The sequence below is a fragment of the Lacerta agilis genome, chromosome 4, assembly GCF_009819535.1.
Source record: "Lacerta agilis isolate rLacAgi1 chromosome 4, rLacAgi1.pri, whole genome shotgun sequence".
Lineage (NCBI taxonomy): Eukaryota > Metazoa > Chordata > Lepidosauria > Squamata > Lacertidae > Lacerta > Lacerta agilis.
Window position 1 is genome coordinate 49909836 of NC_046315.1, and position 21384 is coordinate 49931219.

The window sequence follows — 21384 nt, forward strand, 5'->3', positions numbered from 1 at the left end:
ACAGTCATCATATAAGCACTGCAGGGCATCCTAAAGCTGGGTGATAGCTGTGTTACTGCTTTGGGTTGTTTTTTTTCACAGCTTTCCCTGACCTCAATGACTGCTGTGCAATAAGAAACTAAGAAGAGCCTGCTAGATGAGGCCAATGGTCCATCTTGTTCTCACAGTCACCAACCAGATACCTAGGGGAAGCCTGCAAGTGGGGCTTGAGCACAACAGAGCTCTCCCTTCCTGCAGTTTTCATCAACTGGTTTTCAGAAGCATGCTGCCTCCGACTGTGGAGGTAAGACCATAGTCTACTAAAGGGTTAGAAGCCACTGATCCTATGCATGTCAACGAAGAAGTAAGCCCTACTGATTTCAGTTTCCAGGTAAGTGTGTCAAGGATTTGCAGCCTGGCTGCTTCTCTCTTTTGCAAGAAAAACCTTTACGTTTCCTCAGTAGCTGCTACAATTTTTGGCCAAGGGCTTGGTGGTTAATTCCTAGATCATAAATAGCACCCAATTCTGAAACCTCACTGAACTGAAAGGATTGCAGTTTCGCAGCTTTCAAGCAGACTATGCAGTCGTTACATTAAAAAAAAGAAAAGAAAACCAAAGAGGAATAACGCCCTTTAATATAAATCAACCAGATGCTATGACTGCCACTGTGAATATTAACAATGCCACTTTCAAGATAAATGACCTAAGACTAAAATGGTTCTACTGTACATATGTTTTTAAAAGGACAGAAATCTGCGGTCAGATTAAGGCACCTCTGTGGACAGGAGATGCCGATGCTGTGGGAAATGGAGAATGGTCCTCAACATCATTTCTCGGTCTAGCAGACACAGAATTTCTTCCATGCTTGGCTGCTGCCACAGGGACCTTCCCAGACTCTTACATGTCTTATGGTGCTCCACAGCAGCTGGACCCCAAAGCAGGATTCTGGAATCATATTAAGATGCTATGTGTTTTCCAACTTTGTATATGAAGAGAAGATAGCAATTACACAAAGCGATTTGACTTGTAAATGGTAGAACAATGTTTTCCTTTTCTCTTCACTTCTTTATTTATTACCAGAGAAACCAAAGGTAGGATGTGTTTCCTTGACAACCTTAGTTTTCCTTCCAAAGCACTTTGAAACAAAATTAAACTACGAAGCAACAGTCACTCTGCTGTGTTCCTTTTTAGCCATCTTGGCTTTCAGAGAAAGGTTGCAATACTGCCTCCTACACAATATCACAATATCAGCAATAAACAACACAGTTGTTTTTGGTAACCATCACAGTATCACTCAATGAAAGAAAATGCTTTTTTTCTACTAAAAAATAAATGAATATTAGAACTCATTTCCAAGTGTTCCACCACTAAAGAAGGTGGGATAAACCTCAGGAGGTGGGTGGGTTCACAGAGGAAAGAACAGTTACCTTTTTAAAAGAATGTACAGTATGATGTGAACAGAGAGGCAGGCCCTTGGAATAACCCATAAATGATTCAGGGTGAGTTGAAATAATCTGTCAATGTTCAGATTCTAAAATGGATCAGGTGAGTCAACTTTGGAATTGCAGTCTGATTCCATTCCCATCCCTACCACTAGTTTTAAGGAGTATCTGTTCCTCTGCACAAGTTTAAACTCCACTCAAAACACCCTTTGTGTATGCAAATACCTGAGGCACGTAATCCCCAGGAAGGCAAACCTGACACACACTGTACATACTATCTACCCGATACACTGACCAACATGGCAGTCAACTAACCTGAAGTTTACAAGGCTTAGACCATTCTTTTCATACAATTTAAGCAGCTGCAATATCTTCTGGTCTAAAAATAAAAAAGAGAAAAATTAGATAGATAGATAGATAGATAGATAGAGCGGCAACCTTTGGGCACGTGCAGCTTTTGATTTCTGCAACATTGAGTAAGAACTTTAACCTTAATCAAGAGAGGTTTTTCACCTGACATTATTTTGAACACAATACTTTGCAATGAAGGCAGTGCACATGTCATAGCTGTCAACTTTTCCCTTTTTTAAGGGAAATTCCCATATTCCAAATAGGATTCCTCGCAAGAAAAGGGAAAAGTTGACAGCTATGGCACATGTTCTGCAGCAAGTTATCATCTAAAGGTACAGCAGGCGACATATGAATGCCTGTGGATCAGTATTAAGAGCCACATACTGAAGTCTTTGTGGCATTCTGTTGTACAAAACACACAACCCCCTACTCAAGTTTCCCTCAGGCTACTGCTCTGTACTTCCTTTACCTAAGCCACAACCCTCAGACCCACCAGTCTCTGAACCTCCAAATACAGTTCCCTTCCAGATACCACTCCTGCTACTTCTTGACCACTACCCCTGTCTCCTAAGACACTGTTTCTTTCTCTCCTTTTATCTTTGTTTAGTCCCATTTCAAATAGTTCCCTTTGGACAATGGGAACAAAAAGAGGATAGGTAAATTACTTCACTTAAGCTCCTTAGAATGCATGCATGCACTTATTTCTTTGGTCATTTCCCCAAACCACCCAGGAACTGCAGGATTTGTCTGAGCTACTACATATGACACACATGATAGTTTGGCTGCTGCATTTTAAGAAGTCTCATTTAAAAAAAAATAGGTCATGCATCTCTTTCAACTGCAAATACACTTACCTGTAATGCTCAGTGTTGCACCATAGGCTCCAAGCAACACAGCAAAATGGTTGCTCTCACAAACTGCAGGGCACAGTTTCACTAGAGTCAACAGGACATCCACTAATGCCTCTAAAGCAAAAAGGAAAAATATTTTTCTCCCTCTTCCAAATGACTTAGCCCCTTGTCAAGCAATTTGAAAATATTATGGTTGCTCGGGCGCTTCCTTGCAACAAGGGGGCTGGTCACTCACACTGCTAGGATGTTCTCTGGGGGAAGACCTGCTGAGATGAATGGAGCACCATGACAGCTTTCATGAAGCTCCCATTCATTTTAGCCACGCAGGAGAACTTCCCAGTGGACAGTGACTGTTGCCAACAAAATGGAGAACACATTATGATATAACATTGTGAAATGTTAATCGCTTTCACATAGGGTTTTTGTTTTTGAAGAAAATTAAGGCCTTTTTCAATTCAGAAAACATGTGTTCCAATATGAAGGGGGCCTTGAAAATATCATTTTATCACCAGGAAGGGACAGTGTGGTGGGGCAGCGCTGCCTTTCTAACACCAATGTCCCTGCCTCTTACCAAGACAAAGGTAAGGGGTAAGAACAAAGTTTAAAGGGAGCACCAGATTGGCTCTAATGGTGCACCCATGGAGCCCTGATCTCACTTCTGCTTTGCCCCCTCGCTGCATAGTCCAGGTAAGCGGCAGTTCTGCAGCACTGATCCACACGCTTCCCACACGTTCCATTCAAGTTTTGTGCGTAAATTAATTGGGCCATCCTTCCTTTCTCCTCTAATCCCCATCCAGTGAAACATCGGAACTTCTGCCCTTGTGCTAACTAATGGGTCTCGGGGTTAATTAAAACAACTTTTGCATAGGTTTTTCCAGGGTTCTTTTTTGTAAGCTTTTAAATGGTGTCGTGTAGCCCAGATCCTTTCAATTTGCATTACTCCACCTATTCCTGCATCTAGGATAAATTCCACTATGTCACTTCCTAAGAAAAAGGGACAAAGCTGAGATTCTGAGGATTTCAACTAGCACTGTCAATACCCCAAGTAAGACCAGGTGTCAGGTCTGCCTTGGGTTGCTCACTAGTAATCAGGCATGAGTCTGAACTGTCTTTTAACAGTTTTATTGCACTAAGCCATTTACAAGCAGAGAGCTGAAAAAACATGACTGTATCAGTCGCTAGCAGAATCCGGGAGTGCCGGTTTCCGGCTACGACCCCAACAAAGGAATTTCGGCATACCCAGGCGCCTCCTCCCCTGTCTCGTTTTGACCCCCCTACACAACTGGGGCGACGGAAGATGCGTGTTCCTCTCTGAGCGAATGTCACGGGACGCGCTGGGGCTCCCAGCAACACCCCCAAGCCTCTGCCTCTCCAGACTGCTTGTTCCCTGCCCCTCCCCGCCGGAGGAGGAGTCGCTCTGCCCGCTTAGAGAGGTCTCGCTGCTGAGGGCTCTCTATACATCGAAGACACTTCCCGCTGGGCTGAGGGCAGTTCCCTGACACCAGGTAACCCAAAACAAGTGGGCTATTTTTTAGCATGCTTAATTACAAAACAGACATAGCTGTATACAATACTGCAATAACTATTTCAGAAATATATAGTCAAAGAGTAAAAAATAAAGTAGGAAATGCTAGGTTCAATGATAAATAAATGCAATCCAAATGCAAATAAATAGTAAGAAAAGGCACTGGAACTGAAAAAATATACAGAAAGGGGACAACGCAATGGTAATGGAGAAGAGTTAGTAATATGTTAAAAGGTAAATGCTAAAATAATTATGTTCTAGATATAGCAGCTCTGAAAACATCTAGGTGGGCTGGCAAGTGGAAGGATGAAAAACAACACGTGAAAGACACTTGGGTTATATATAGATACACAAGGAAACAAATGAGAAGGTGATACCTCTTTCATGAATGTTTGTGTCATCACCTTCTTGCGACCTCAGCATAGTTGACAAAAATAAGGAGTGCTGCGTGATCATCATATAAAGCACTGACAGCTTCACTAATCTCTGAGCAGCAGGGATTCCTTTCTGGTACAGCAAATTGATAGCTGCATTCAGAGTTTTCAGAAAGCCCTGGTCTTTATAACGGTACCTACATGGCAGAGATTTAAAGAGACGTTGAGATAAAAATCATGCACTCTGCCTGTGCAAAGTGAATGAAAGAAATTATTATATCCCAGGCGTTGGTTTGGTCTGTGAACCAGCTTGCCACACCGTTTAAAAAGTACTGTATATGATATCAATTGGTAAAACATCTATTAACAGAAGCAAAACTACGGTCCAGCGAGCCATAAGCAACCCTAACCTCAGTGTTGTATGTCATTGTAGCATCACAAAATACTCTTATAAACCTAAACATGCTTACTTGAGTCCCATCTTCACAAAACTGTGCCAGTCTTCTGGAGCCACCTCAGTTACTGAGTTCTAGGTAGGTAGGAAACAGCAAAACAACACTTAAACATATGACAGTGGGGATGTGGTGGTGAACGGATAACGCTTCGTGGGAATGCAATTTGCAATATTAGAAAATACAAGGAAAAAAGCAGCAAAACCCCCCAGAATTAAAAATAATACAGCATCTAGCACAGCACATTACAATGGCTACAACAGGCTGAAAAATCATTAAGCTGCCTGTCAAGGCCATCAGCAATTTTCAGGTGGTCCACGGGAGGTGGGGAACCACTGAACTAAAACCATAAACCAAAATACTAGCACGAGGAGCCAAGACCACAAAAAATGTCCAAGCAGCAGTCAGAATTAAAACATCAAAATACAACAAAGAGAGAGGAAATGCTCAGCCAAAAGCAGTCTTGATGCAGCAAGTTTAGCAATATGTTCCATTGGGCGAGTTCCCTGCAGAGGAGGCTCTGGTCACTGCCAAACATTCTTCATGGGATCTGGAGGAAGGCCTCAGGTGATGATTCATGTATGGAGGGAGGCTCATATGGAACAAACTATGCAGATCCTAAGCTGCTTATGCCTTTAAAAGTTAAACAGAACACCTTAAATTGAGCCCAGAAGGAAACCTGCCATCAATCAGATCACACAAAACTGGCATGATAAACCCAAAGTGCCTAGTTGAATCTTGCCCTGGCTGACATTTGTGAACACTTTTCAGTGGTGGCCCTATGCAGAGCATGTTGCAGTAATCTAGCCTGCAAGTCATTGCACTATGGATATCTGTGGCAAGGTTTGGTTTTGTCAGGAGGGTCACAGCTGAAGCTGGAAAAAGGCAGAGAAAGGAGGTAGAGCAAAGAATAATTTTCTAAAGAAGTTTGCACTTTCATGTGCAACAGCCTGTGCATATGCACCCTCTAGTGGTAACATTACTCCCCAGCGGCTGTGCTTGATACACCTCCACCCTGCTTAGAATAATGTCCAACAACTTGGGGGGAGGGAAATCCCCTAATTCTCACCAGTAGTTTCTCTAGCCTCAACAGCACGGCTCTCTCAATTTCCGAGCAGGTTTCTTGTTCTCTGTTACTGCTGTACGTGAGAATCAACCACTTCATGCAGGCAACTAGCAGGCGTTTCCTCCATGAATGCAACTTCTCTGCAGAGCTTTCCAGGGCTCTGGATATAGCGTCAGCAATCACCCAGCTGGAGAGGTTTGAAAAGAGTAATGAAATGGTAGCTTTTGTGTTCATTTCAACTACTGCCCTCCCCCAACCTTAAGCTTGAATTGCTGGGAAATGGAGCGTTTATTAGTTGCTTTCTAGACCTGGAAGGTCTGCTGAATCAGGAGACAAAGTAAGCAGTGCCCTGAGTTCTCAGAGAGCCATGAGGATAGTTCCCCTATTGAAAATGCACAGCCACTGATTGGTCTAGAGCAGGGGTAGGCAACATAAGGCCCGTGGGCCGGATGTGGCCCAATCGTCTTCTCAATCTGGCCCGCGGATGGTCCGGGAATAAGCGTGTTTTTACATGAGTAGAATGTGTGCTTTTATTTAAAATGCATCTCTGGGTTATTTGTGGGGCATAGGAATTCATTCATTATTTTTTCCCCAAAATATAGTCCGGCCCACCACATGGTCTGAGGGACGGTGGACCACCCCACGGCTGAAAAAGATTGCTGACCCCTGGCCTAGAGTGACTTCTTAGGCATCACGGAGGTTGCAGAAGTCTTATGGATGTTTTGCTAGACTGTTAAACACAATGGGATGGAATACTTTGCACATCAGGAGAGTAATTGCACAGTGAGTCATCAATGACACCACACATGGTTTCTCTCTTTGTGATAAAATGTCCATCGCTATCCTGGTGCAAAAGAAGCTTAATTTCTTTGGCCCAGTTCACACAAAATGCCAAACTTAGTCCCCTGGTTTCCTCCTTCAGTTCAGATTCAGCAGCAGACAAGAGTTTGTCATAACATCTGAATCAGACGGACAATGGCTTGCACAAACCCATACTTTGCCTAAAAATCAAGATTGCAAAACAAGTTGAAACCATGGTTTGCGAACCTTGTTTGCAAGCAAATGACAATATCAGCACATTTCAGATCTAATGGAGAACTATGGATTAATGCTGAAGAAATGATCCAGAGAACTGGCAACTGGCTGATCATGGCAGGGGATGACGCGAGTGTATGGGCAGAGTTCATTCAAATAGCATCAAACAGGTTTGGCGTCATACTCGAAGCAACTCTTTCTCTCCGATAACTGACGCAGATCAGTGTTTAAAAAAGAAAAATGCAACAGGCATTCTGATCTAGCCAAGCTGCAGTAGTGAAGCTTACTACATTTTTATTAAAGTTTATCACATTTTCATTTTATCTTGTGTAAGTTTCTAAAGTGTAGTGGTCATCACATTCACCCAACATTTTTATTTTATCTTATTATTTTATTTTACCACATTTCATTAATTCTGATTATTAACATTGAACATACCCCCACCCCCGCAACACTGATGTTCCATCTGGTATTTACCTCCACTGATGTGACTCAGCAAAAGGTGATATACTTTAGATGATTTCAATCTATTTGAAGTATTAAAATACTACCTCACACTGACAGGAGGTGCCTGAGAATGGAGGGCATGTGCTTGTGTTTATTGTAATCGACTGGCCAATATGGAGAACTGGAACTAACAAGCAGAAAATAAGTAGACTTACTGTTCATGATTTCCCGCCGTCTCAAGAGATAAAAGTAATTTCTCTGTTAAATTAGCAAATGGCTCGGTTTCTGGAGGCGGCAATAACTTTGAAAGAACTTGACACTGCTCAGTGAACGGCTGTGATGAACCACTATTCAGAAGAATGCCCAGCAGTTGTGGCCACAAAGTTTCTCTCAAGATGGACGTAACAGCTGAAGAGACTGTAGGAAAGGACAATGCAACAGTCACAAATGTGGATCCGTCAGCATTTCACAAGCCCATACTCTAATGCATGTATCAGAGGCCACTGCAATCTCAAGTCCTTGGAATGACATACTAGAACTACTGGCCTAAAGAGAAATCACAGATTCTAATATCTTGGAAAGAGACAGCCATACAAGGTTTACACCAGGCTGCTCCCAAACTGGGTCCTGGTTAAGAGTTTCTCACATAATTGTGGTTACATAATTTTATGATATAGGACCATGAAAGCAAGCTAAGATCAGCAGGAGAACTTGTAAACAAAATTTACAGAATTTAAAGGTAGGAAAAAACAAATTCCCTGGTAATAAAGTTGCGGGGAAATTAACACCTGAACCATTAACTGGCCCATTTAACAAAGTTTGAAGTTTTTAGTCTGAAAACCCCCAAACACTGTACTCTTCATCCAATGGCACAAAAAAGTTGCAATCCCTTTAAAAAAAAAAGCTGATCCAGAGTGTTATGTAAGTTGACCATGGTTACCTTCTGACAGGTGGCTCAAAGTGTGCTGCTCTCGACAGTCCAAGTATGCATTGACAAGTGGCAGAAACAGGTCCACATCTTTTCTCAGAAGCTTGCCAGTGCCCTGCTTCAGACACCAAAGCTCAAACTGCAGCAAGTGAGTCCGACTGTACCGAATCAGCACAGCCACAATGGAAAGGGACGTTTTCGTTGAATGCTTAAGGCAGGAAAGCTGCACATCCACTCCAACTGCCTGGGCAAAGACAGGCTCCTTCTGTATTGCATGCAGGAAGACCTTTTCCAACTCTTCTGTGACTGCTGTGGACAAGAGAGTCCCCATCCCTTGAATGTGCTCTCTTGAGAGGAAGAGGTCTCCCTTCAGGGATCCCCTTTGGTAGCTGTCTGTGAGCAGCTGCACCAAAGTCCCCCCGTAAGTGCTCAAGTATGTTTCTTTTCCAGAAATGCTTTCAGCTGTCTTGGAGGCCAGCATCGCCTTGGGAAGCTGCAACATAGCCAAAGTGACTTCCTTCAGTTGTTGGGTATCCATGTACAGCTGCAGTTCTTGCAGTGCCTCCACCTGCTGTGACCTTTTGGGATGTAACTTGCAGACATCTTTTCTCCGAGCATGAAGTTCTTCCAAGACAGTTTTAGTGACGGCTTCAAAATATCTAGAGAGCGTATCTAGCTGGTTCCTGGCTTGCAACATTGGGCAGCCCACCTTCAGCAACTCAAGAATGCCACGGTTTAGGTGAGCAGCAAGCAGCTTTACTTTAACTGGTCTTAAACTATGAGGGGGGAGAGAACGTTGTTCTACAGCCAGGAACCAACTCTCCAGCGTAGGGTGTTTGAAGACCAAAGAAAGCACTTCTTCCAGTATCTGCAATGGAGAGGGTTACAATTAAAGACATCACCCATCTGATTGAAAATCCCTGTAAGCTGCCCAGAGACCCAGGACCTGTCAGAAGCAGGGGAAGCTCAGAATCCACCATGAGATAGGCAATCAGGACTATGGCTGATTAATATTCTATGGCTTTTTAAATGTGTTTGTGGGAGGGAGGTTATTGTTGTGTTTTTGTTCTATATATTTGTGCTTTTATCCTGTATTCTTATCTTGTGAACCACCCTGGTATATACATATTATTTTTTATTAATGCCCAATTGAGGCAGGAGAACTGCATCAGCTCCAGTGATCTGTCTGATCCTTGTTCCTGCAAGGACGCAGGTGCAGAAGTGGCTCTGCCCTTTCATAACCCCCACCCCCCACCCCAAGCTTGTCAGCTGGCTGTGAGTTTGGACTGCTCCCTAAGAGAGCAGCTCTTGTTATTTTACGGGTCAAGGAAGTTATGGTCTGGAATGAACTGAGCCAGCTCCCAGACAAATGGCCAGTGAATGGAAGTGAAGGTGCATGATTAAGAAACACTGCATGACTAGGATTTTATCTTTATTCCATCTAAAAATACCCAAGTAACAGAAGAATCAAGTCATTTAAACAGAATTTTTTGCCTCACAACAATTGCCTGCACCTGTAAATGTTTATGCATAATTGCCAGAAGGCTCCCCCCCCCCCCCGTCCAAGGGCCAATTTACTAGGATGACATTCATAAACAGTAACACAGAGAAAAGTTATTACCTTGTCGTTTCCAGTCTCTGCTGCCATCAGACACTCCGCATCCACAAAAAGATCAGATTCGGTTTGTGTATTTTTCTCTTTTTGCTGACTACACAGTTCTATGGCGTCCCCCCTGTGCAACAAGCTCTTCAGCAGATCCACAAACAGGGTGAGAAGCGAGAGACCCAAATTTTTGCCAAACTGTTAGAAAATTAAGATACATTTCAGAATAGGGAAAACTTGGGGAAAGGACCAAGCAGAGAAACTACATGATTACACTGCACTGCAGAGGCATGTTGGCACATACACAGAAGTCTATGATTTTTCTCTTTGTAACACTTAAAAATGTAGTTGTTTTTTTTAAAACCAGATGCATGCAACATATTTTGTGAATATTCTTAAAACTGTGACATTTCCACAGAGCGAAAGGTTCATTTCTGCAGTGCCCATTATGCAGGCCTAGGAGCCGAAACTTGATACACTTCTCAGGTATCGTCACCTGCGGTGGCCAAGCACTTATTTACTGCCACATAATCTGTAAAAGAGCTCTTGGTGTGGGAATAAAAGAGGAAGGGGTTTTAACCAACAATCTTAGAAGAGGGTGAAGGAGAGAAAACAATATCTCTTACACTGTTGAAATTCTCCACGGTTGTTTTTAGGCAAAGAAGGATGTGCTTTGAAGCTAACAGGAACTGCTGAGGCTGGAGTTGGGAAATAGCCTCCTTTAGCTTCTCTTCAAAACCCTCTTCCAACAGATTTGCAACACCTTTCTGATAGGCATTCTTCAGCAGGGAGGAAAAGGAGGAATCCGGCAAGAGGCAATCATCTACATACTCACTTCTTCCTTGCTGGAAATGTTTAAAATGTATTTCATGTTTTCAGAAAGCGGGGTCGGGGGGAAGAAAGAAACATCATTACAGACAGGTGTATAGAGACCTCTGCCTTTCTGTGGCTGGAATGTAGCCTGTTGCACAAAGTTAACAGTTGCACCCATTGCCCCACCTACTTCTGCTTCTGGCACCATCCACCGCTACCAATGGCCACTGAAATATTGCCCCGCAAGGCACATAGCCGTCAGCCTGAAACAAGTTTCCCCACCCTGCGCTAAACCACAATTTATGTGACAAGAACAAACTGCAGCAAGCCTTGAATTCACACATTTCCCTCCCACACTCCATTGTGGCAAGAAGGAAGAGGTTTTGGCTAATCATAGCTTTTTGTGCCACCCAAACTAACAGGCCATGTTAATGTTAACCATGGATTCTGAGTCTGGTTAATCTACCTTAACCACAGTTTAGGATTCAAGCAACATGCTAAACTGTGGTTAGTGGAAATCAGCACAATCTTCTGAACTCTTTCTTGCTACTGCACCAGAAGCACCAGGGTTGGGGTTGCCATCATGAGGCTTGCAGAAGAGGCTCACTGTCAACACACCAAACAGTGGTTTAGTGTGACACCCAAATGCAGTCAGTATGAGCTCAACATCAAATTAAGCAGCTGAAAATACTTATTGCCTTGCTTACCACAGTTTCCTTAGCTTGCTCTGGTATCCAAAGACTGTAGTAGTGGTTGAATTGACAGAGTTGAGGAGAGACAGTCTGGAGTTCTTTATCATAGAGCTGAAACAGCAAACAAAGGGCTAAGGGGTCTCTCTGAGAATGCAGGAGGTCAGTGAAAACGGTGATGAGATACTCCACTATGCTTTCTCCTAAAAACACAAAACAAAACACAGATTGCATCTGATGGCTTCTTAACTTGAAAAGTCAGTCCTCTAAACTATTGGTTAGCACAATGAAATACTTATGAGCATTTTAAAAAGCACATGTAGTTGTTAAAAAATGGGTAGGCAAGAAACTCAAATCAACAAGAACCTCTTAAGCAACAAGAACCCCTGTTGCTTAAGAACCTTTTCCATGACAGCTACAACTAAAATTATTTTGACAGAACTCAGAGGGCAGCTTTGCCGATATTATTAAGAATTAAAGCATGCAAAAGAAATATGGGAAGGAAATACCTCTTGCATTCCCATCAGCCTCGAGAAGCAGCTTGTTCCTGGCTTCCAAAGCAGCAGGAACGACAGCACTAAATGGGAAAGTGCTGAAAATCATGTCTTCATTTAAAGTAGATCCAATTTCTTCATTTAGGCCTTCATTGCCTTCCACAATGACATCGATCATATCCAGAACATCTAGTTTGAAAGGGGGAAAAGCTTAATTTAGATGAAAGTTGTTTCTAGAACCCAAACAAATGGGTCAATAGTCAACAGCAGCAGAATAACAGGATCTCAAGTATTAACATTACTCAAAAGGAAACATTCAGTAGAAATAGCAAAAGACAATCCTGCGTAGATCTTAACAGAAAACAGTAAATTCTGCTTGCATTATTTTCGAATAATATTGTGTGTATAGCGTGCCATTTAGGCTTTTTGGTTCACCCCCAAAATCTGCTATATCAAATGCTGCAGTGGGGGACCTAGAAACTCAAGAGCGATGACAAGTTTTGGATCTATTAACATTTAATGTGTTCAGTGAGAATTCAGTGATGATGGTCTATTGTTTCTAAATGATTTGAGTTAGCAACTGGTCAATGGCTTTATTCAGACACCAAGTCAAAATTATAGTGGCTTGGTGTAGTATGTGAACTGACAAACCATGTGTTGCAATCAGCCAGCCTATCAGTATCAGAAACCATGGTCTCTGTTAACTCTGATTTGGTGGAGTACCTAGATTGACAAACTGTAGTAATAACTGACAAACCATCTGTAGTATGAACTTCTGTGTGTATGAACAACAGAAGGGTATAGAAACTGTGATAAAGAAATCTGACCTTAGTCCTGTAATTCAGAAGCAAACCCAAATCCAATTAACTGGCCAGGGATACTGAAGGTAAGCAAAGATGCAAAATCCCATTTGCATTTAGAAAAATCTGCAAATCTATGTGAGCAACTGCAGTGTAGCTTGAGAAGGCAACTAAGGCTGCAATCCTACACACACTATACTCAAAGGGTCTTGCTTCCAAGTAGACATGCACAGGATTGCATTGTTGTTGTCATTTAATTTGTATACCGCCCTCCATACAAAGATTTCAGTTCATGGCATAAAAATAAAGAATAGAATAAACAGAATAAAACCACAAATACAAAATAAAACCACATAATAAAAACAAGAACAAAACAAAACAGTATTGCCCCCCTCCCGAGTTAAAAATTTCTGCCTAATTCTAAAATGCTGGCTACATGTAATTTTCCAGCAAAATTGTGGAAGATTTGCATAATGACCCCACCCCGCCCCCAAGCGAACATACCATCAATGTGAGAGATGGGTATGCTGGCATTATCAACATCTTGCTTAAACAAGTTGACCTGGAGAATGCTGGCTTCCTGGACAAGGTCTGCTGCTTTATCTGTGTATGGATAGGGGTTGGTCACCAGTTTTACCAAGATCTGCAATGGAAAGTGAGCTTTCATTACAAACGTTTAATCATAAATTTAGTAAGGGAGCAATGCTATTAACTGTAAGCATAAAGCAGGTCCAGGGAATCTTTAGCCCTGCAGATGTTGTTGGACTCAAATTCTCATCAGCAATGCAACATTTCATGGCAGCCTACAGGATTTGGAGCAGAACCTTGCATACATTTAAACATACTCCTGAAAAAACATTTTGAGAAATCTAGCAGGGAGTATGTACTTTAGATGCCAAAAAACATTTCCACACATAATGGCACAGATGTCAGCCAAAGATATAATGGGGTATCCTGGAGCCTAAACATTTCATCTTCTTGTATAAATGAACAAAAGCCAACCATTACAGTGGCTGAAAAAAAGAAGCTTTATCATTGCGTACATAAAACCAGCAGAATTGCATGTATTTTGGTACCTGAGATCATTAAAACATATACAAAATGTGAATGAAACCACTGAAGACATCTTTTTAAATTCCTCCTCCTTTTATAATAGTGTATTCTTAAATATTTAGGGCTGTCATTAAAGAAAGATATATTTTTTGGGGGGTATAATATGGATTCATTTTGATTCTATAATAAAATTGCCTTCCTAGAACCAAGTATTACTTTTATTATTCAGTGCAATGCCTGTGAAGTGATCTTTCTAGTCCACACCAAGTTTTTCCTGCATGCTACTAACAGCTTCCACACAAAAAAGGATAGCATCGTTGGTAGGATTGAATCATGGTTTACATAACTTTGCTGCATTTCCTTCCCATATCCTTTGTTCACTCTGCTATAACAGTAGATGCTGATATAAAACTGATGGTGAAAAACAATCTTTTGTCACTGCCACCCACTGTAGTGGAAATCTCTAACAAAAGCTTTTTCCTATCACTCATTTCCTTTGTTCCCTTCTGTGTTTAGGAGATATGAGTTCTCAGAATTCATTCATGATTTTTCAAAACACTTTCCTCTTTAAAACAACAAAAGGTAATAAGTCCCCACATATGCTATTCTTGGCATTGTTAATCTGGTTAATTTGCACTTTTATTACCCTTTCCAAAAACTGAATCACTGCTTCCTTTTTGCCTTCTGCTGTGTTATCCAAGTGTTCAAGCCACAGTTCAAGTTCCCTCCAGGTATACTCAAATACTCCACTGTCGTGCAGAACCTGTTAAAGAAACAATTATCATACAAAGCTTTCAGTTCTATTTTTGTATGTCAGCTCTCATTTTGGCTGTTTGATTTAAAGAAAGAACAGCAGCAGATGGCAGAGTCATTTTTACCTTGACCCCTATTTAAAAGCATACCACAATTAATGGAAAAAACAGGTTATTTAAAAGTATATAAGCCTCATGTGTTGCTCCCTCCTCAACCACGTTCCTTTATCTATGCCGGCACAAAAGGCCAATCTTGCAAGAGCCTTCCATTCCAATTCCATAGCATACACCAATAGCGCTCACGTTAGTGTTTAAAGCCCATGTAACTAAAATACTGTCTCTATCCCTACTGATTTTCTAGGGTTTGAAGATCTGCAGAGGGAGCACTTTCAGCAGTACTGCCCTGCCCTCAGAAGTGGAAACCTGGGAGTGGGCTTTCTTTAAGGCTGTCCATAAATTCTGCAATTCCCACCCCATAGAGAAGTGTTCAGCGTCTTCTAAAGGCAGCTTCTGCTGAATGCTGGCAACACAACTCTTTACACCCTGGCCTTTGACAGCTGCAGTATTTTGTTTCATGGGACCCACCTCTTGTGCTGAATTTATACTGTTCTGTTCCATTTGGAACGATTTCATGTGCTTTGAAATTATGTTTCTTTCCTGTTTTTATAATATATTTTTAAAATATTTTTTCCTTATTTCTGAAGAAAAATGGAACTATTAGTCCAGAGAACATTTGGTAAGGATTCCTTTAGGTAAGGATCATTCAAACTTGCTCTCGGGACCCTGAACGACTCTGCCAAAGGGTAGATCAAACCTTGTCTCTCCTTTATTGTAACGCAGACAACATGGGAATAGCCTGTCCACGGGTTGCGGTGGAGAGTTTTACTGTATGCACCAGCTACCAAATTCAAGCCTATGAAAAGAGGCAGGAACCTGTTTGGGGTGCGTCCTGTTTTTATAATTATACATTTTATCACTGCAATCCATCCTGGGATCTTAGGGTGAAGGGCAGGGAGGAAATTCTTTAACTAAATAAAACACTAGCACTATGAATAATTGAATTATAAACATTTATATGGAAACAATTTTATTCACCTCAACCTATAAAGGGACCACAGACTTCTCACACACACGAACCCCTAGCTTGATGGGAAATCACATTCACAGTTTCCCCAGCTCATCCAGCAGCTAGGGCCATGTGTGTGTGGCCCTGTATAAGCTGCAATCACACCAGTCAGCTGTTCAGAAGGTGAAGTGAGGGACTGGATTTTACTGCTAAATCACCCAGTTTAGACTTCATTTTTTATAAAAACAAAAACAAAAAACCCCCCACTACTGCATTAAAATGTAGGATGGAAAGCAAAACTAGGGAAACCCCAAGGGGAGTTGTGTAACATTTGGCAGTGCTTTTTCCTGTCAAAAGTGCTCAAGTAACACACTGGAGGTTGCCTTGCATCCACCTGCATGAAGTCTGAACCTCCCCACACAGATTTCATCAAGTATCACTCCGCTCATAACATCTGAAGGAAAACTTGATTTCCATAAGCAATATATTTTGTGTCCTCAAAGAGCAGCGTATGAGTATTCACAACCTACAACCAAATTCATTGCCATAATACAGACTTGATAACAGAGACTAAAAAGTGAAGTAACTAAACTCATTTCCTGGGAATACAGCAAACAGGCCACAAGAGGTATATTCTATGGAACAGAGGAGGCTCTAGCCAGCCCTGCAGCTCCATTCCACTCACACAACAGACTTATGTGTGTGCAACCAATTTTCCTGTCCCCTCCAGCTCCCTACACACCCTAAAAATCAACTCTGAAAGATTGTGTGTGTGTGACACTTCTGTTGTGTGAGTGGAATGCCATTCATGCAATGCTGGATACAATCCAGGGTGTGAATACAGTGTTCATGCTTATTACTAACCCTAAATCCAACTTTCTAAAGCAGGCTTCCTCAAACTCGGCCCTCCAGATGTTTTGAGACTACAATTACCATCATCCGTGGTCCTGCTAGCTAGGGATCATGGGAGTTGTAGGCAAAAACATCTGGAGGGTCGAGTTTGAGGAAGCCTGTTTTAAAGTGTCTTTATTGTGAACAACTTTTCTGCGGGCACAACAAAATTTTGAAAACTAGATAAAAAAAGCTCACCTTAATAATCAATTTCTTTGTTGAGGTTTTGAGGTGCAAATGATTGCTTGTTACGAACATTTTCATCAGCAAATAAAATACTGATCTTTCACCACAGACCTTCTCGGCTTCATCCTAGGAGGACACACTTTACTGATTACAATTCATAAAATGGTTTTTGGTCTCTCCACAGAGACTGGTGCCTATAACCCTGTTACTGACAACCTGTGCCAAGTGCCAACTCTGCTTTCACAGAGCTTGGGGGACAAGGCTGAACAATTCATTTGGAGTTCCCTGCTTCCCTTGAACACAAAAAGCGAAGTGTATCTTGTTGGTCCATAAGAAAAATTAAACATCCACAGTTAAGCAATACCTTTATAGGACCAACCAAAGTGCCACAAAATAGTAACCAAGTTTTTAAGTTCTATCAGGCTGGATGTTAAGTCTAATGTTAAGAGACATGGGGGAGAGGAAGGAAAGAAAATTCTCTTGATGTTCAAGTCACAAATCCTGCATTTGTTTTTGTATACCCTGGAAGCTCTGATAAATAAAGAAATAAATTCATTAAAAAGAAGAGTTCAGTCATACGTTGTGTTCATATGTAATGGTAAGCCAGACTTTATGGCTTATGTGGTTAATCAGGGCAAGTGGTGTGCTGGTGGCACGCATAGCCCAGTTGCATCCACTTTGCTCTTTTCCTGATGTGAGAAAGCCTTGATTTCTCATTACATCCAAGTTGGATGCGCCCTAACATAACCTGAAGCTACGGCTGCTGGTCTGTGACCTGTAATGGAGCAAGAGACCACAATCCTTGGTTTGGATTGTAAAAGGATGCTAAGCCCTGCTGGTTTGTTCATTTAGCTTGCACCAGGGGAACAGCAGCAAATGGGGAGAGATCATCAGATGATACGTACCAGCATGTTTCTCATTCCTAATAAACCACAATAAGCCAGAAAGTCTGATTTATCATTATGTGCAAACATGGCCATTGTCTTAAAACGTAGGTGGGGAATGCAGGATTAGGTGCTATAAAGCTTTCAAGCCACACCTAGGATTGTTAGACCAGTAACAGCTAAGCCTCCATTTTTGAAAATATAATTTTGGAAGCTACACAGCACCTAGGAGAACCTAATGCTGTTACCTCTGCAATCTTTACCTACATTATATGATTAAATGCAGACTTTGTGGCTTCAGAATCTTAGGAACACAAGAAGCTGCTTTGTACTAAGTCAGACCATTGGTCCATCTTGCTACAATGACTGACAGCAGCCCTCCAGCTTACCTGGAGGTGTCAGGGTTAAAACTTGGCCTTCTGCATGAAAGGCAGATGTGGTATCACTGGCCTATAGCCCTTCCCCAAGCCAGCTTTCTCTTTTTTCTCCTCCACCCCTTTGTTCAACATCCAGCCTAATGAAGAATTCTGGGAAGTCAAAAGCTTGCTTGCTTTCCTGTGACATACTGGTTGTCCTAATACTGTAAAGGTAACTGCCCAAACAGGACTTTTGTAATTTCACGTTCAATAGTCATTTGATCTGCTGTCTGAGCTCCCGTCTTCATTCAGAATCTCACACAATTAAGAGAACAGTCCTCTTGGTGAAATTCTGAGCCTCCCAAACAAGCTTGTTTGGCATTCCTGCTGAAGGGCAAAGCTTTATCAGTGTTTATCCTGTGCCCCAGACCCAATCCTTTTCCATTTATACAAATGCCACTCCACATGTGTTACAAAAGAGATAAAATAAACACACTCCTAGTTGAAATGCAAAGGGCAGAAGTGGGCATAGACATGGGCACAGTCATTCCTAGCCTCTGCATAGTCACTTTTTGTTCTAAATGCAAACTTTCAAAAGACTTCTCTATAGTTAAATCAGGAAGAGGCTTTCTCCTTTAGAAAATACCTGTACACAAAGTAAAATCATTACCAGTAGAGAAAATCCTGTGTAAGCATTTCGCTTTAAGAGCCATGGACAACTCGCAGCAATTTTTCTTCTTGAACTACTAGAGGACCTAAACTACGGATGGGGAATCTGTGGCCCTCCAGATGTCGGTGGACTCAGTTGCTCTAACAGACTTTGGAACTCCCTCCCTGAAGAAGCCATATTGGCTCCCTCCTTGTTGTCCTTCTGCCAGCAGGTGCAAACTTTCTTGTTCTAACAGGATTTGGGGGACTCACTGCTTTTGACAAAAGGGCTGGGTGCCTATATCTCTGGGTATAGGGCGGTATATAAATTCAATAAATAAAATAAAATAAAATCCTGTTTTTATTGTAATTATCTGTATGGTTTTTAATACATTAGATAGATTAGATAGATAGATAGATAGATAGATATAGATATGTTTTTAATTCTATCAATGTTCAATTTTTTTAAAAAAATGATTGATTCCCCCCTATGTTTCTAGCTGCTCTTATTCTTATCTGTAAGCTGCCTTGAATCCCTGTCAGGGAAAAAGGCGGGGTATGAATAAATATAATAATAATAATAGTGATTCCTATCAGCCACCAGCATGGCAAATGGTCAGTGATGTTGAGACTTGTAGTCCAGCAATATCTGGAGGGCCAAAGGTTCTCCATCCCTGCCCTACGGCATGCTCAAAGCTTTATTGCTACCTCTGAGAACATCATTTGCTACTTGTATAATGTGAATATAATCGCTCACAACACACAGGTCTCTTGACAAAATGGAATTTAGGACGGCCTTACAGAGAAAGCAGATTAGGAAACCAATGAGTAAGACAGCTGATCTTAATATAAGAGACAAAAATAACCCTCATGTTCCTACCTGTATTTTGAACCAGGAAAACTTGTTTGCAGGCAATTCTAGAGCCACCTTGATAATGTGATATTGTAGAACAGGAGGGATCTCCTGTCGCAGTCCTTTTTCAGTAATAATGCCTGTGGTTGGAAAATAATATTTTATTCCATGCATTATATTTCCAGAGCTTACGTGATTTCAATAAAAACATTAAATTACAGAGGGGGGAAACTAACTAAAACAACAAAAAGGAATGTAATATATCAAGGAGTTGAAAATGTTTAAGTACTGCAATACACAACAAATATTTAAAACCCTGGGAAAATAAAGAGGTCTAACAGCAAAATGTTATGCTAGGGCTATAGCTCAGTGGCAGAGCTTTGCATGCATACATATCATACAAATGATTTTCAATGTGTGCCTCACTTCATATTTTGAAGACACTTAAATTACCTTTTATTAATTTGCTAAAGTCAAAGTTGCTCTGTGCTACTAAGTGGGGAACAGCTTGCTGATAAAGGCAGATCACATGGAGTAAGACAGCTTTCAAAAGAGTGGTCTCTGCATCATCTGAGCCTAGAGTAATATATAGATATAGATATATAATTAACATATTTTAAAATAATTTCATTATTATCAAAGACATAATACAATTCTGTAAAATAGCAGTCAGGACCAAGGGTAATTTAAGAAGTAACCAAGTTAAACCATAATCATGGATCCAGTTACAGGTAGGTAGCCGTGTTGGTCTGCCATAGTCAAAACAAGAACAAACTTAGTTGGTCTCTAAGGTGCTACTGGAAGGAATTTTTTCATAATCATGGGGTTAGGTTTATGCATTTAACAGTCTAAGCCTGGCTCCCTTGTTTTGGTGCTTGGAACTGGCCCTGCCCCTTGTGCTTGTGCATCAACCACCACAAACACTGTTGCATTAGTACTGGCTAGCAAAACCCGACATAGTTAAATACAAATGCACAGGGGTTAGGGATGGGAGGATATGGCAGTCACAGTCAGAGCTACGGACAAATTATCATTCTCATCCCTTCTGTGATAGGAAAGAACTGCAGAATGGAGGGGGAGTGGCCATGTCGAAAAGGAAAATGGTGCACATCCAGACAACTTCACCTGCCCCCGTTGCAAGCCTTTGTTTATGTAGCAAGAGCTTAAGTTGTACACAGGATAGGAGTGTAACTTAGCTCTGGAAACCTTTTCGGCAGAAACGATAACACTGAATTTTGTATCCAATCTGGCACTTGCGGAGTCTGCATAGGCTGCACCATGACTACCCCAGGATAACTCAAGACGTTTCTTGAAAACAGGAGCTCAGATTCTTAGAATTATATTAGATGCCTCTAAAAGCATCTCTCCTATAAGAGGTCATTAACAGGGGTTGTCAAAGAACAGAACAGAGCCACTGTGACTCATCAGATATGAATCATTGTGTGCCACTGTTCACATGCACATTAGATAAGATGACTAAGGTTTTCCTACCATGCTCTCCATTTGTTTCTTTGCCTGCTGTTATTTCTTCTGCAACAGAAGAAGCATCCTCACCATTCCCTTTCTGGCCATCTTGTCCCTTCTCTTGTTTTAGAAGCGACTGCCAGACTGCTACTATGGTAGTCATATCTGGCAAGAGCTAGATTTGTTAAAAAGAAGATCAACATTAGCCACTAAATATTGCTATACTATTGTCTTATCACTGCAACATGTCTATAGAGAATTATTTACAAAGCCGGAATGGAGGAGAAAGGGGGAAAGAACATCCTATGCAAATTCATACAAAAATTTACCAGTCATTGGTTTTTTGAGAAGGTCTGAATTACAAGATGAGAAGTATTTTAA

General features: G+C 41.4%; 1 protein-coding gene across 1 annotated transcript in view; it reads right to left on the bottom strand.

Annotated features, from left to right (window-relative positions):
* Positions 1–21384, bottom strand: part of URB1 (URB1 ribosome biogenesis homolog) — a 48876-nt gene that overhangs the window by 11907 nt on the left and 15585 nt on the right. The window contains exons 12-29 of the mRNA XM_033146916.1: positions 21031–21178; positions 19993–20115; positions 19567–19679; positions 16811–16924; positions 14550–14666; positions 13355–13493; positions 12066–12239; positions 11575–11759; positions 10681–10899; positions 10073–10252; positions 8464–9319; positions 7739–7940; positions 6045–6228; positions 4994–5052; positions 4527–4720; positions 2628–2738; positions 1738–1801; positions 754–925 (exon numbers count right to left, since the gene is read on the bottom strand). Of these exons, the coding sequence (XP_033002807.1) occupies positions 754–925; positions 1738–1801; positions 2628–2738; positions 4527–4720; positions 4994–5052; positions 6045–6228; positions 7739–7940; positions 8464–9319; positions 10073–10252; positions 10681–10899; positions 11575–11759; positions 12066–12239; positions 13355–13493; positions 14550–14666; positions 16811–16924; positions 19567–19679; positions 19993–20115; positions 21031–21178 (3354 nt within the window). The remainder of the gene's footprint in view (positions 1–753; positions 926–1737; positions 1802–2627; positions 2739–4526; positions 4721–4993; positions 5053–6044; positions 6229–7738; positions 7941–8463; positions 9320–10072; positions 10253–10680; positions 10900–11574; positions 11760–12065; positions 12240–13354; positions 13494–14549; positions 14667–16810; positions 16925–19566; positions 19680–19992; positions 20116–21030; positions 21179–21384) is intronic.